This window comes from Dermacentor silvarum, chromosome 6 (genome assembly GCF_013339745.2).
Source record: "Dermacentor silvarum isolate Dsil-2018 chromosome 6, BIME_Dsil_1.4, whole genome shotgun sequence".
NCBI lineage: Eukaryota > Metazoa > Arthropoda > Arachnida > Ixodida > Ixodidae > Dermacentor > Dermacentor silvarum.
The window spans coordinates 130,173,146-130,189,018 of NC_051159.1; the positions used below are offsets into that span (position 1 = coordinate 130,173,146).

Below are 15,873 nucleotides of genomic sequence, written 5' to 3' on the forward strand. Positions count from 1 at the left end.
GATGCACTTCGCAGACGAGCGTGACCGAGACACGCGGCACCGAATCGCGTCGACAGTAGCTCGTCAGTGGCGCCCGTACGCGCGGAAGAATTCGGTGCCGCTGAGCCACGGCACGCTCTTTCACGGTGCGGTTAGAGTCTAGTATTCTAGTAATATTCAAGTAATATTATAGTACACTCTAGTGCGGTCGTAGAAAAACAAATTACAATATGGTGTGGTAGAGTCCGTCATGTGAATCCAGCTTGAAATACCACGGCACTTGGCGCAGGCTTCGGCCTGCTCGAGTCCGGCTGCGTGTCGCGAAAGAACGAGGTCAACATCCTCATGAAGAACGTGGCCGACGTGGTCGTGGGCGGCCTGGGTTACTGGAGCTTCGGCTACGGCCTGCAGTTCAGCTCGGGCGGCGGCAGCGCGCTGTTCAACGGCTTCGGCTTCTTCCTGGTGGACGCCGACCCGCAGGACATGGGCCGCACGTTCGCCTGCTTCCTGTTCCAGCTGTCGTTCGCCACCACGGCCACGACCATCGTGTCCGGAGCGATGGCCGAGAGGACCAGCTTCACGGCGTACTGCCTCTTCTCGTTCCTCGACACGCTCGTCTTCTGCATCCCGCCTGGTTGGCTCTGGGCCTAGCCGAGGGTTCCTGCGCCAGCTGGGGGCGCTGGACTTTGCGGGCGCCGGGTGCGTACACCTGCTGGGCGGCACGTCGGCCCTGGTGGCCGCTGCCTTCCTGGGACCCAGGACTGGACGCTACGGAAGCGGCCCGCCGCCCGAACTCGGAAACCCGACCAGCGTGCTGCAGGGTGTCTTCACGCTGTGGTCAGTGTAGACGTGGGAGCCCAGCCATGAGCTTCTTCCTTCTGTGCGAGATTTTAATATTTTGTTACGCCGGATAAGTGATGAGCCCTTAATATCGGTGTCACGCGCCCACTTTCAATGAATGCTGAACGCTCGCGCTTTAAACGTGCCAGTCTCATCCACGCTTGTGTAATGCCCCCATAGCCTGTTCATCTAACAGCTAAACGATAAATATAATAACCCTGTATTCAGGGCCTTGACTCGAAGCCCTTGTTCGACTCCACCGAGCGGAGCGCAGTGCCGTCCCTCAAATCAAAAGGAGACTGCTCTTCAATAGGACTAATCGGCGATTCATACAATGAGTAGTAGCTTAAGAAACGTGCCTTTACTCTAACGCATCAGTGTAAGCGCTCTCAGGACAGCTGGTCTCGCTTAGGAATCGCCCTGAAGTGTCATTGAGGCGTACTGAACACTTCAGTCGAGAGGCGGTGGTACCGTCAGCTTTAATTTTGATTGGTGCGGTATCCGCAAAATTATACTCACACGACAGACAATATCGCTGATTCAGTCTAGGGTCGAGCATGATGTAGACCGGCGGCATCGAATCGCGTCGCGTCGCGAGCAGCTGCTCTGTGACGCCCTTATATAACGGTAAATTGGATTTGTAATATGGCAACAAAAAATCCACAGGACTTTACAAAGACGGCAAACAAGAAACCAGGAGAGAAAACCACCCGGAGACTTGGGGCTCAGAAAGCCCTTACCCCTTCCATAACCTGAGCCTGGGGACCAGGACCTGAAGGCTCTGTGAGCACTTTGTGAAGCGGTCAAAGTGCTCTGCCTCCGCGTCTGCAGCAGATGCCCGCCATATATGGCTGCACTCAGGAAAAAAAAAAAAAAAGGCTACTAGAAAGTGTTTAGAGGTGCCGGAATACCGAGGTAAGGCCACAGACTACAAACGGTTAATTATAGAAGATACGTTCCTCAGGCAACTTATGCAGCTTCTTCACGAAGAATGCCTACACGCATTACGCATTTATTTAACCATAATATGCCCTATGGTAAACCGCGCGGTAAAAAATAAAAAATAAGTACAACATAGAGGGTAAGGCGTTGATTTTGAAGGCCCGAACTAGTTGTCTGTTAACGAGGACATACAGGAGCAAACACTCGCAAATGAGTGAAACCTTCGTCTGCCGGTGAAAAAAAAAATCGAACAGCGGGGCCAGCCAGAACCGAAGGAAACATCGACCTTGCACAAACGCCGGGTTCAGAGTTGATGGGAGCGTTAACTAGTCAGCGGTCGAGATAAGCAAGGAGACGATTGAAGTCTTGGTTGGAAAAAATGTTAGGGAAGAGGTGGGGACGAGTACATAACGGGCATATGTAACTTTACAAGATAGAGTAGAGATAGGCAGGATGCTCAATTTCAATACGTATGATAGAGCCTTACTAGCTCACACAGGCTGCGTGACTATTTCTCGCCACCCAGATTGATATAGGATATCATTAACAGTAATAATAACAATAATAATTTAGTTGAGCTGGAATGCTTATTTCGACCGCCTGGGGTTCTTTAACGTGCACCTAATGCATGACGCGGTACACGAACATTCTTATCGCAATGCGGCCGCCGCGACGGGGATTGAACCCGCGACCTCGAACTCAGTAGCACACCACCATAGCCACTGGGCTACCGCGGCCGGCAATAAATCAATTGGTAGCTGGCGCTATGTGTGTGTGTGTGTGTGTGTCCTTATTCCATATATGTCTCCTAGCGCCCCCTCCCCCCCCCCCTCCCCCTTACTTCAAATGTTTGTCAGGTTCTATAGATTTGCCCAAGAAGTTTTTTTGTATTAGTGTTATCACAGGTCTCTGCTTATTCGTAGTAATTTTATTTCCTTACTCCAAATTTTAAGTTCTAATAAAAATGTAACGCATGGTTTTGGGTATCTTATAAAACATCAGAATCAACTTTTTTTTATTGAGCTGACTCTGTGTAGCCCCCTTTTTTTTTATCGAGACAAAGATTTTCAAAGGAAGCATTTGCCGCGAAACAGCGCTTTTTTTTTAAGTATGAAGCTGGCAATCCATCGAGTAAACCAGTAATCCCACATCCCCCTCTCCCATTTTTTTTTCTTTAGCCAGCTGAATATGCATTTTTGGCTTCTCCAAGGGCATTCAATTGAGTCCGCGTAAAATTAGCTACATACACGAAGCACGTGTCCGAAAATCCACACAAATATTTTTCTTGCCACCATCGAAACAATGTGTACAGAGCGGCTATGTAACCTAGTAATACCTATAAAAGTTGCATGTTGTCTTTTCGTTGCTTTTTCATTGCTTGTAGGCATTCATTCGCCAGCTGGCCTGTGCGAACCACTGCAACACTCCAGCGTGATTCTAATTTCTTTGCGCGCCTGTCTCGCACTCACTTCCATGGTGCACTACATTTCTTCCTTTACCTTTTATCCTCCCCTCTTCCTCCTTACCCTGCGCAGGGTGGAAAACCGGATATACCCATCTTGGTAACCTCCCTGCATTTCTTTTTATTCATCTGTCTCTCTCGAGACGACCCATCCACTAGAGCCCGATATTTCATAGATCTCTACGCAAGCTCTCGAAGCTCTTACCCTACTTACTTACGCGCTAATTTAAACATGCGTCTTTATTTATTTATAATAATATTTTTTTTGCTTAGGTGGGGTTGGTTGGTTTTCAACGCCGGCAGCACAGTCGGCGTGACGAATAACAAGTGGAAGTACGCATCAAGGTACGCGAGCACTTTCCTCCTCAGCCTTCTTGGCACTGCTGCGCTTTTTCCTTTTTTTTCTTCTCTTGGGGAAGAGTAAGGCGGGATGATTATTATTATTATAATGATGATTATGATAATGATGAAATAAACTTTATTAAAAAATAGAGCCGACGATCTTGTGATGCCACAGGGCGACATACAGAAGATGGCCGGATCATTTTTAAATAAAGTTTATTTCATCATCAGCATCTTCCTACTTTACTCTCCCCCACTGTAGTGTAGCAAACCCCGTGCAACCTCATGAACCTATCTGCCTTTCTTTCATTCTCTCTCCTACGCGAGGTTCCTGTTACGTCGGCAGAGCGAAGCTGCTGGTCGAGTAGTGCGGAATAAAAAAAAAAAGAGAGAGAGAGAGAGAGATAGTAACAAATATACCAGTTATGGCTGTTTCTAGGGGAAAAAATCAAGCATATTTCTTTTGTTGTTGTTGTTGCTATCATAAGTTAGAATAGACGTGTGATCGCGGTTATTGTTCCTTATTCACGCTTCCCGCCAGATATGTCTTATACTGTGTTTCCGAACAAAACTGGTCAACTCACGGATGTCTCCGCCTGCGTGTCTGCCTGGAAGCTGCTCCCAACACTGCCTTAGTCCCGCTGACACCTTTCAATTCAGTTGAATTCAATTTTATTTTCTGTTGTGCAGCCACCCGCACAACAGCCCCAGTTCTTGTCCCTCTCTCTCTCGAGAGAGTACGTGTGTTTCTTCCCAACTTGGGCGTCCGAGACGCACCGCCAGAGATGGTCTACGCAAGTGAAGAGTACTGCCGCTAAGAATAGTGGTGAAGGGTTCGCTGGAGGCTTACGATGGATTTGAAGCAGACGCAGATGAAGCATGAAAGCACTGTGTATTTCCAACTAATTACAAGATATATTCATAGAAATGCAAGTTATAACTGGTACTCATAGGACGACCCTATATCGGCAGAGCCAATGGTGCATAGCACCGCAAGTTCAGTCCAGAACGCTTGGTCGGGGCAATTTGACCACGTTTTGTATCCCTCGGTGCCCCGCCCCAAACATTTACAACCCAATCGCCACCGAGTGGTCGAGTATGGTCCGCCGGCACACCAATCACTAATCCTGCACGGGGGTTATCGTGTGAGTGTTCCAGCGGCTATTTTAGCATTCAGTCTCGTCTACGCACCCCTGGTTTAAGCTGTTTGCTTCTCTCCCTAACAACAACATACAAAAAAAAAAAATTGCGTAGCTTGCACTGGAGGCGCAATGCTAAAGAGACAGCGGAGCTGTTGGGGACCTAGCCAGTCCTGGCTTTTGGGCTAGGCTAAGTACTACCAAGTTATCCCCAGCCTTTTCCGGAATTTATTGATTATTGATCGATTATCGATTAGCTGTTGATTGGCTATCGATTGGCTATCGCAAGGTATTAGCCACGTATTTGGGCTAGACTAAGCACTACCTTCGCCACTCAGCCTCTAGTGTCTGTAAAGGAGTACGTTTATCTAGGTCAATTAGTCAGTTTCCTGATCATGAGAAGGAAATTTACCGAATAATAAAATTGGGTTGGAGTGCATACGGCAGGCATTACCAAATCCTGACTGGGAGCTTACCACTGTCGTTGAAAAGAAAATATTACAATCATTGCATTATACCTGTGCTAACATATGGGGCAGAAACTTGGAGGTCAACAAAGGATCTCGAGACAAGTTAAGGACCGCTCAAAGAGCGATTGAACGAAAAATGTTAGGCCTAACGTTAAGAGAAAGGAAGAGAACGGTGTGGATCAGAGACCAAACGGGGATAGCCCATATTCCAATTGACATTTAGAGGGGAAAATGCAGCTGGCCAGGCCATGTAATGCGTAGATTGGATAATCGGTGGACCATTAGAGTTATGGAATGGATACCAAGAGAAGGGAAACGCAGTCGAGGACGGAAGAAAACTAGGTGAGGTGATGAAGTTAGGAAATTTGCAGCTGCAAGTTGGAATCAGCTAGCGCAAGACGGGTAATTGGAGATCGCAGGGAGAGGCCTTCGTCCTGCAGTGGACATAAATATAGGCTGATGATGATGATGATGATGATGATGAAGCACTACCAAGTCATCCCCAGCATTTCCCGGAATTTATTGATTATTGATCAATTTTCGATTAGCTATTGTTTGGCTATCGATTGGCTATCGCAAGGTATTGGCCATGTATTTGGGCTAGGCTAAGCACTGCCAAGTCATCCCCAGCATTTCCCGAAATTTATTGATTATTTATCGATTACTGATTGGCTATTGATTGGCTATCGATTGGCTATTGATGACTGACTAAGCTTACGTAATCCCAACCACGCTTAGCTAGACTTAGCCAGGCTCAGCTTCGCAAGTTCACAGGGGTATGTGCCATTGCGCTTGGACCCTTTCTGCACTACCTCCAGGATCAGACCACAGTTTACTGTCTACGACAGACTGAGTACGCTCGGTATAAACAGCTCCGCTGTTAAAAAAAAAAACGCAACAAGCGAGAGGGTTGGAAACGAAAAGCAAGCTTACACTGCGCAAAGCAACACAGCCAAACACAACGGGTGCAATTAAAAAAATGTCACAGTTTCGCTCTAAGGGCGAAGCAATGAATGCGATAGCAACACAGCAATGTCATACGAAGTAAGGTGAGCGGCTTTGGTAGCAATATGAATTGTAGTAAACATGAGCTGATTAAGTAAGCAGGTGTGCTGCGGCGTAAGTAGACCGACATGAAGAGAGACTCGATGACCACGAGAAGGCGCGTGTGAAACGGTGGTGTTGATGAGAAGCGCTTCCCGTGGGCAGCGCGTGCGAAGGGACACACCTGTAGCGCTGCACTGCCGATCCGGGCAGCATTGCATGTGTAGCGTGCGTTGGAAAATGTGGCCCGACTATTACTAACTGAATGAACAAGCTTGGTGTGAGCGCGCACAAACAAACATGAATAGATCACACTGAATGACTGCAGACAACGACTGTCAAAACGCTGGCAGCAAGCAGCGGGCGAAGGTACGTGCGGTCTATCGCTTCAACGGAAACTGAGCGGCGAATGCACGGCGCATAAAGGTCAGAGCCGTGTGGAGATAAGAGACGGTGCGAGCGAGCGACGAGCGCGGTTGTTGGCAGAGTGGAAGTGCCCCCCCCCCCCCCCCCCCCCGCTCCCTCCGGCGCTGGCTTCCCGCTTCCTTGCTTGCGCGTGGGAGATTGAGTGCGTTCGCTCTCCGTGATAGCGCGCGTCCCCGCACGCTTCCGCTCGGGCATACGGCACGCGGCGAAGATTTTATCTATAGGGAACCTCACGGCGACGGCGACGCCGACGGCAGAAATCCGGTTGAAGTGTCCATATAATTGCTTTCGCAATAAAACTAATAAGCACTAAGCCCCTGCGAACTACGGCGGGAGGGTGATTGACATGCGGTGTCTCCCCATCCCACTCTCGGAACTGTGTACGATCTTTGGAAAAACTGGTAGCGCAGGAATTGCGGGCCATTCGTCAACGAAAGCTGCCAACGCGGCACTTTAGGCTCGCGTACATTCACCGAGTAAACGCCTGCTCAGAAAAGGTTTTCCACGGCAGTCAATTGGTCATGGTCTCAGAAGCGTGTTCCCACGATGGTCACAATAGACACGGTGCGCGCAGTGAGTAATGGCTATTCAATAGCACCGATTACCACTCTTCTTACTGTCAGCTTTGTGTACTATTGGACGCTCAATGCCAGCCGGCCCTAATCGCCCCTCCGCGTGTCGAGTATAACCGGGCAGTGTCATAGGCCGCGCACCTACCTCATCTCGGCGCCGTCACCGCGACAGGCATCCACCGGTGACCGCCAATTATTCCATTGTGTTTCGCTCATCAAGCAAGGACTGGTGGCCGCATACCGCTAGCCGTCTCTCCCGCTCCTTCTTTACCACCGTTTCGTTCGACGGGACCAAATGGAAGGGAAAACGCCGATCCCAAGCTTTCCGAGCAACAAACAAAGGAATAACTCGCGCTTTTCAGCAGCCGGCTTACAACCCCTATACCATATTCAGGCCATAGAGCCACGCCTTCTACAAATAAAGGATTCATTCATTCATTTTGTGGAAGAGTGGATGTTCTTCTTTACTAAATGGTACTGTTGAGCACTCAAAATATTTTGCATCTGCATGTAGGCGCTTTCGCTGGTATGACTCGTCGCTTTCGCTGGTTCGGTACCAGATGTCGATCCGGCTAACTAATGCCAGCAACCTGTAAATTTTTGTTTCCTTCGGGAGCGTTTTAACGCACGTTGACACACCTTTTGCTAGAGCTCATTTGTTTAGACAGTCTTCATTGAAAAATATTGTCCCTGATGTAGACATGGAAAACAGATCGCGGGGTGCCTGCTTTACAGATCGCCTGCTTTACAACACAAAGAAAAGTATTTAACCGGACTATCACTGACAACACCGGTTGATGTTTTATTTCTTCTTCGTATTTTTTGTTATTGTTTTTATTGAAGGGCGGCTGTCACCACCATCAACGGTTCGCTCGGAGGAGCCCTTGTTGGAATACTGTTGTCGTGAGTACATCATACTATCATTTCACGAGCATGCATTCTCAAGAATCAAATGAACAGGTCATTTTGCGTTTCCTTAATTTACCAAGCCTTCAAAAAAATGTGTCAGGCGTATTAGAGATTGTTCATTCTTTGACTGTGGGAATGCTGCAAACTGATAGCTTCAATTTCACTGTTTGCAGTAGTAATCTTATAAAATGTCACCTATAGACGACATTCCGTACGAGTGTGCAGGTGACTTAAGAAAAAAAAAGTACCTGCGCTAGTATACTCGTGCACAGGTCTACAAATAATTCGCTATAACTCTTCTCATCGCAGGTACGCCATACACCGGAAATTTCTTGTCCTCAACATCGTGTGCGGTCTCCTGACCGGGCTTGTTTCAGTTACAGGTAATGGAGCTCTCATTCTAGTCTCGGGTGTGCCATGTGGAGCTAGATTCATCGGTACTTTCTCCGGGTTTGACGTTGGTGTCTCGCCTGAGTAGACTTAGGGGGGGCTCTCCCACACATCTGCGGCACGGGTAAATAATTACGCAAATTGGAAATAAAATACAACTGCACGCATCATGTGTCTCTTGCACAGCATCCAAGTGAAGCAATTGGAGTAAGATTCGCTTAACGTATGAACATGTCAACAAGTGCGTTGGATCTTCCGTATGTTTTTTTTTCTATTTTAGTGGCTGGTAACAATTACGGGGCGCGTTCGTTGGAAAAAAAAAAAAAGAATTGGAGGATGCTTAAGCACGGACGGTTTAGGCTTCACCTTTAAGAGTGGAACGCGATGCATTCAAAGATCCCTGACTGCTTATCAGGCTTCCCGGCAAATGCAGCGTTCTTCCGGGAGTGAACGCACGCGGAGCACAAACGCGCGTTCTGCGGCGTGCTAGCTTAGGGCGCAGACGTAGGCGTCTCTTCATCATTTAGAATCACCATACTGTAAGAAACGCGCCTCTTCCGACGCGCGAAAGGCGGTGGGGGGGGGGGGGGGGGGGGGGGAAGGAGGTGACGTTAGTTGAGGCACAGTGCCATTATATCAGAAGCTGCGGCAACAGTCAGCAAGCCGCAGCATTGTGCGACGCGGGCAAAAACGTCGACGGCGTCGACTTATTAGCGTGTTGCCAAGTGCGGCTGCATGTCCCAGTTTATACAGCTGATAAAGCTACTATCATTATCCGTATAGCTCTCTACAAATTGCTATCGCAATTATGCTTCGCCTTCAGGGTTGAAACTGCGACCACTTTTTTTTCTCCAACTTCGCCTCCGCGCGCGGGTGCCGAGGAGGCGAGCGCTATCTGGATGGTGTTTTTGCAAGGAATAACCACGGCGCGCCGCGCCGCTGTATGAAAGGTAGAAATGCTGGAAAAGGGGTTTGTGCTTGAGTTTCCGCGTAAGAGAATTATGTTTTCTCGTATATTCAAAATTACAATCCGACTCTATCACGTCTGTAGGTTGTGGTTAAGTCGTACTTTACGATTTTTCTGACGCATTTCACTTTGATAAATTCAATTACTTCACTGACGCCTCTGCGTCACGCGGAGGGCCTGCGTGGTCGGGATGGTACGGGATGATATTTTGGGCCGCGGATGGTGACGCCGACGCCGGATTTTCTGTGACACGGGGCCTTTAACGCTATCGCGTTAAAGATTGCGATGTCGGTTGTCTTACACTGGCGAACCGTCAATGGCGACGCGTACGCCAGTTAGCGAATGGCGGGTTTCCAGGGCATTAACAACTCCATGCGGGCACGCGTTCAGCGCTTGTCGGTGATGTGCAGGCGGCTCGGCGTACCTGGGCGCCCTGGACAGCGTTCTGGTGGGCTCGCTAGGCGCCCTGCTGTCCAGCGGCGTTTCTCCACTGCTTAGGAAGCTCCGCATCGACGACCCCGTGGACGCGGTGTCCGTACACGGTTGCGGCGGTGCCTGGGGCCTGCTGGCCATCGGCTTATTCGTGCACGACCTCGCCGATGACGACGACCAAGACGGCCACTGTAGCCGCTGCGGGCTTTTCAAGGGAGGTAGCGCCTACCTACTCGCCATACAGGCGCTCACGTGCGTCTCTATCGTGCTCTGGAGCGCCGTGACCACTTACATTCTGCTCGTGGTGAGTTCTGATTGATTGATTGATTGATTGATTGATTGATTGATTGATTGATTGATGGAGACGCCATAGTGAAGGGCTCCGTAATAATTTCGGCCATCTGGGGTTCTTTAACGTAAACCTAAATGTAAGTATACGAGAATTATTGCATTTCGCACGGATCAAAACCACTGTAGCCGAAAATCGCGCCCACAACCTCGCATTCAGCAGCAGAACACCATAGCCGCTGCGCTACCCGCGGCGGATGCGGTAAGCTTTAAATGGGGCAGATACGACGTGGCTATGATGAAGTGACCGTCGCCGCAGAGGTCAAGTGACGGCTACGTCATTTGAAATTGATGACGACAAAGGAAATAAAAGTATACCGGGTGCCTTCATTTTTTCTTCTTTTAGATTACAAAATTTATAAAAATTGCCTTTGACAGATAGCGCAATCCTAATCATTGAGCATAAAAAAATTTTCTACCTCTACTCAACGCTACCTGGATTGCTCTAATAGGCTGACATTACTTGTCGCAATAAGTCGACATACATTATTGACTCATTAACAAAATCTTATAAATCAAGTATTTAACCAATTATTTACGGCACATGTTGCAATTTACGAAGTAGCTGGTGGGTTTGCAAGGCATAAGCTCTTGGAGCAAATTCTGAGGATGGCACCGGTTCCGTGATATGCGCCGCCAAACTTGAGGTAAAGATGCACTGTTGTTCCGCTTACTTAAAAAAAAAATGCTGGCCCTCTTGTATTTGAGAGTAGATGTAAGCATGAAATGGCTACCGGCAAAGCAGATTGGTTGGAGATGGTACTAGCCACAATCTTAAAGTGGGTATAATGCACGTTCGCAAGGGCACACCTCACTACACCGCACCATGCCACACAACCATCCGCGGCGCGCGGGACGCTTCCGGCCTGGTCACGCAGTGTGGCGCCATCTCTCGAAGGAGGCGGCCCGAAACCCGCGCCGCGGAACTCATGGACCGCCGACGTTGAAAAAGCGCCAAAATGATGACAATCAAGTGTATGGTGCCCCGTATCTGCCTTTTGAACGTCGCTATTGGAAATGACAAATAAAACTTCAGGATACTAGAAGTTGCAGCTTGAGTGAAGTTGTGAACAAACATTAAGAAGAACTCAGAAGCAGTATCTTTTGTAACTTGTTTGGGCAGTAACTAGCGTATGTAATGCGGTCCTATACAAAGGGTTGGGGACCAGAGGCCGCATTTTCTTAAGTTTTGACTGGTTGCCCGGATGATCTCGTTTTGTTCTCCCAACGATGCCCGCATGTTCTCGTTTGAGTGCCCGGATAACGGCTCTGGCCTTTGGCTCAAGGTCACTTGAATGTCGCCGACAACGGGAGCTAAAAGCATTTCATGCTTAAAACGAGTAGCTTTCCGTGGCTTTCTCGCTCGTTTTCGTCATCGGTGGTCGGACTTTCACCGCCGGCAGAAAGGCGCCGATGCATAGGGCGCGTGCTCTTAGCGGGGCGCATACTACGCCCAACTCTATAGCTACTCAGCTCATTAGGACGCACTTGTTCTCTAAACATTCCACTACCACAGATGTGCTGGTTAACGTCTCTGTTCTCTACGGAATTACCCAATGAAACAACAAACGCTACGTAAATATTCTCCGCCTTGCGCTAGCACAATGCACAGCGCTGTAGTACAAGCTCCTTGCTGCTAGATGACCGCCAATGCCTGCTGGGAAGAGCGCCGCATTGAAAGTGCTATTCCCGCCGTTCCCATGTTTATTTCAGGAATGTTGCCTTGCTAGCGCTGTGTAACGGAGTGTTCCTGAGGACATTCGTAGCAGGTGGTCCAGAAAATCTGGGGCCGGATTCACAAAAGCGTTCGTACGCTGAAACTGTTCGTTGAAGCAGGTGTTAGCCAATCGTGGTGTTGGACACATCATTAGCGCAGGCGGCTGGCCAATGGCAAGCAGCACTTATGAACGGAAAGCTTTGTGAATTCGGCCCCTAATGCCTAACTCGTCCAGGCCGCCGGTACTAGAACGTAATCTAATGATTCGCGGCCTTGCCAAGCAGCACCTGGTATTATGTAGGTCAGAAATAAATGCAAGGGCTCCGACATTCGTGCACGGCGGCAGCGTAAAATGTAGGACACACATGGGAATGTTTCGATCGCGTTTGTGCGTATGTAGCATGCGCCTGTAAATGTTGCATCTCCACAATGTGAGACTTTGTAAGGAGAAGCGGACTCACATAAATCTTGTTGCTCTCTGGAAGATAGCTAGTATATTGGAATAATGTGCAATGTGCATGTAACCACGTAACGCCACCATGGCAACGGTAAGGTCTGTTGCAAATAAGAAAAAAATGGCAGAACAGTTAGAATCTAACATTTTAGATACTGAGACAGCAGCTCTACCAATTAAGAATTAGAAGGAGTGGCGAAATTTTACCATAGCTTTAGCACAACATAGACGATAACGTAAGTAAAACGACAACCACGTTTTTGTCTGTGTTCTGCTAAATATATCAAGCCGTACAACTTGCTCCAACATGGCCAATTACTTGTACTAGCTAGGAGACTAAATTTGCGGGTGAAGAATTGGCGCCGATTACGCAAAACAGGAGTAAGCTACGATATCTGTACTGCAGCTCCTACCTCTACCCGGATTTACACTGCACCACAAGGTAACGCTTCTGTGTCCGACTGTGACTTAGAGTGTTCTTAAAACAAGTCATATCGGTCGCTAGCTGGAATGATTGACGCTACTGTTTTACTTTCCCAGATTTGACTTACAGAGAATATCCCTACAACACGCAGTAGAACGACTAGACGACCTGCCAATGGCCGTTCGGAGGATACGCGAATACAGATCTCGTCGCCCTTTGACCCACAGGGCACTGGGTGCGCTTCCGTGCTATGTGAGACCGAATGGCTAATGCGAACGCTGTTCTTGCGCGTGCATTTGTTGATAACGTCAACCCTCCCTTTCTATTCCACGCTAAAATTCCCCGACCCACCTCTTTTTCTTTTTGTAGTTTGACAGGCGGGAGGATTCTTCTGGTTAACATACATCCATTCCCCATTTTCACCCCTTCTAGGAGAAAGTATTCCGTGTTTTATTTCTCCTCTTTCTTGCGATGTGCAGATTCCTAAGGTCTACGGGCCTACGTAGTAGTCTTTGAGAACGCTGCCTGCGACTGCTGGATTGTGCACACAATTTACTTTGTTTGCGATTATCTCTCTCTCTATCCCCCCCCCCCCCCCCTTCCCTGCCAGACAGAACTACGTCCGAGAATACACCCTGCCTTTCTCTGCATCCTTTGTTTTTCTGATACATTCTTTCTCTATCTCTCTATTTCGCTTTTTGGTAAAAGACTCTCCTGCAGCGGCCTCATTAAAATGGTGGGGCTGATGATGATGATGATTAAAATGCACTAAATAAAATTACGTGGAATGCCTGCGCAAAACACCTGAGAAGATCGCCGAAGCTTGTTGCGCACTACTTTGCTTCATGAACAAAGCTTTGTGCAAACTAGCAGGCCAGCGACAAATATCCTCCGGCCGATCTCGCTGCTTTTGTTTTTGCATTAAAATGTGTTCTCTTTTTGTGCGGAAGCCAAAATTTATCATTGCAAGTAGCACCATGTAAGAATGAAATAAAGAGAGCAACCAGACTACACGTGCTGACCGCCTAATTAAAGTTTAATATCAAACATTCTACAACTTATACACCAGCCCGATTTTTCATGCTAGTAAGCTCCAATGTCTTGGTAGGCAGGTAAGGATAAATGGTGTCCAACTGGAAAGGTTAGAAGCAACATGCCTCCGTCTACTTCATTCTAATTACATGGAAAGCATATAGTCGCAACAAAATAAGCAAATAAAAATGAAAATAAAACAAAATAACTCTTTAGTACCCGCCAACTTTAACACGTACAAGAGGACAAGATGAAAAAAAAAATCAAACAGCAACATCAAATCTAAATCACTGAGCATAAAATCGTCCCTAATATTTTGAGCACATGTCCGTACCAACAAATAAGTATTTTATAGCAATGAAAGCTGTCATTTGAAGGCCCCTAACTAGTCGTGGTCCACGTATCATCCTAAGTGACAATGGACAATGTTTTGCTTCGTATTATTAGAGCGAAAGCTCGACTACGCCATGTATCGCAAGGCCATTCATCGCGTCGCAATGACCTTGAGTCAACGGAGCGCGAGCCGCCGAGCACAAGTGTGGCAGATGTGACAACACGCCACGTAATCCGCTGCGGAGACGCGTCACAGCCGCGCTCGCTCGGAGCCTCGCCGCTGCGGTACCACGTGACTTGGCGAGGGTTTAACGGCCGCTTCGCCGGCGCTTGGTCGCTCAGTCTCGCCATGGAATGTGCGCCGGCTGGGCCATCTGTGCGTGTGCTTCAGCGCAAGTGACAGGCTGAATCCAATCATCCAGTAGATATAGCTAGACAGCAGGCTGCAAAATCGCAAGCAAAGGCAAAGTTGGCTGCTGAACACCGGAGCAAAGGGAGGCCAGATTAGCACGTTATAGAGAAGCTTACCAAGCGCGGAAGCGTGCATTATTGAAACACTGTGTGCGTAGTCTTTGAAAAACCAAGCCAAACATACCTTTCGCTCGGGATAACTAGGTTCAGAAGATTTAAACTTCAACCAATTTTTACCTTTTTTTTAGATACGTATGGCCTTACTTCGCGGCCAGACAAGATTTCATCCGTTTATCGATCTTAAAGATACATTGTTGTCCGGGGCGCAACGCGCAGGTCGTGAACTGGCTGGTGCCCATCCGCATGAGCCTCGAACACGAGGTGCTGGGTGCCGACCTTGTCGAGCACGGCATCGTGCATCCGGACATCGACTACGCGCAGCTGCTGAGAAACAACGGACTGGATCCCAGCAAGCTGCTGCCGCCCGGTATGGCAGACCGGCTCGACAGGGAAGCATGGGACCTGCGCCTGTGCCGCAGCTACTTGGCCGAACGGCTCGGGGGACGGGCCGTCCAGCAGCGCGAACCAAATGCCTTATGGAATTTCTTCAGGGGGCGCCAAGTGAAGCACACGCTTCCATGAGCCGGCCGAGGAGTCCTCTGTAAACGATCGCTGTGCAGTTAGACAGCAGCGTTAATTTGCTTCTCGCTTCAAAGTGTAACGCGCGAAATTGTATGTCGTCTATATTATAAACGGCTTTTCTGACCAAATATTTGGCTTAATTACGCCTGAATTTTGTGTACATCGATCATTGTGTTTTTAAAGCGGCGGCTTACGCTCCAAAATATGCCGGAGCGAATGTCATCGAATTCAAAAACAAACAAATTAACTGAGTCAGTGCTGTTAGATCACTTACTCGTTTTTTTTTCCTTCTTCTATTCTTTGTGAGAGATAAAAGAGAATGAATAAAACCGCTATAACATTACTACAAGGAGTCCGAACGTAAATGTAACAGGCTGGCCTTAAAATATCAGCTGCACGATAATTCTAATTAACTCATCAGAACCACGTTATTACAGCGTGTTTTGCTAGTCGGTGCTCTACCTACAGTCGTTGCCGATTGATTACAGCCACATCGAACTGCTGCTAAGGTTGTTGCAACGGCACCTCTACACTTCTTTCTAAAGAAGAATAAATCAGTTTTAGGCAGATGCATTCAATCGATACCTCGAATTGAACA

The 15,873-nt window shown here is 48.2% G+C and overlaps 1 protein-coding gene across 1 annotated transcript; it reads left to right on the forward strand.

The window, feature by feature from the left end:
* Nucleotides 1-246: 246 nt before the first annotated feature.
* Nucleotides 247-15,342, forward strand: LOC119456889 (putative ammonium transporter 2; the record flags this gene model as incomplete). The annotated part of the gene is given in 7 exon segments (XM_037718704.2): nucleotides 247-627; nucleotides 629-816; nucleotides 3,497-3,568; nucleotides 8,060-8,119; nucleotides 8,435-8,508; nucleotides 9,893-10,218; nucleotides 14,970-15,342. Coding segments are annotated over 7 exon segments (1,407 nt in total), but the record flags the coding sequence as incomplete, so codon positions are not given.
* Nucleotides 15,343-15,873: the final 531 nt, after the last annotated feature.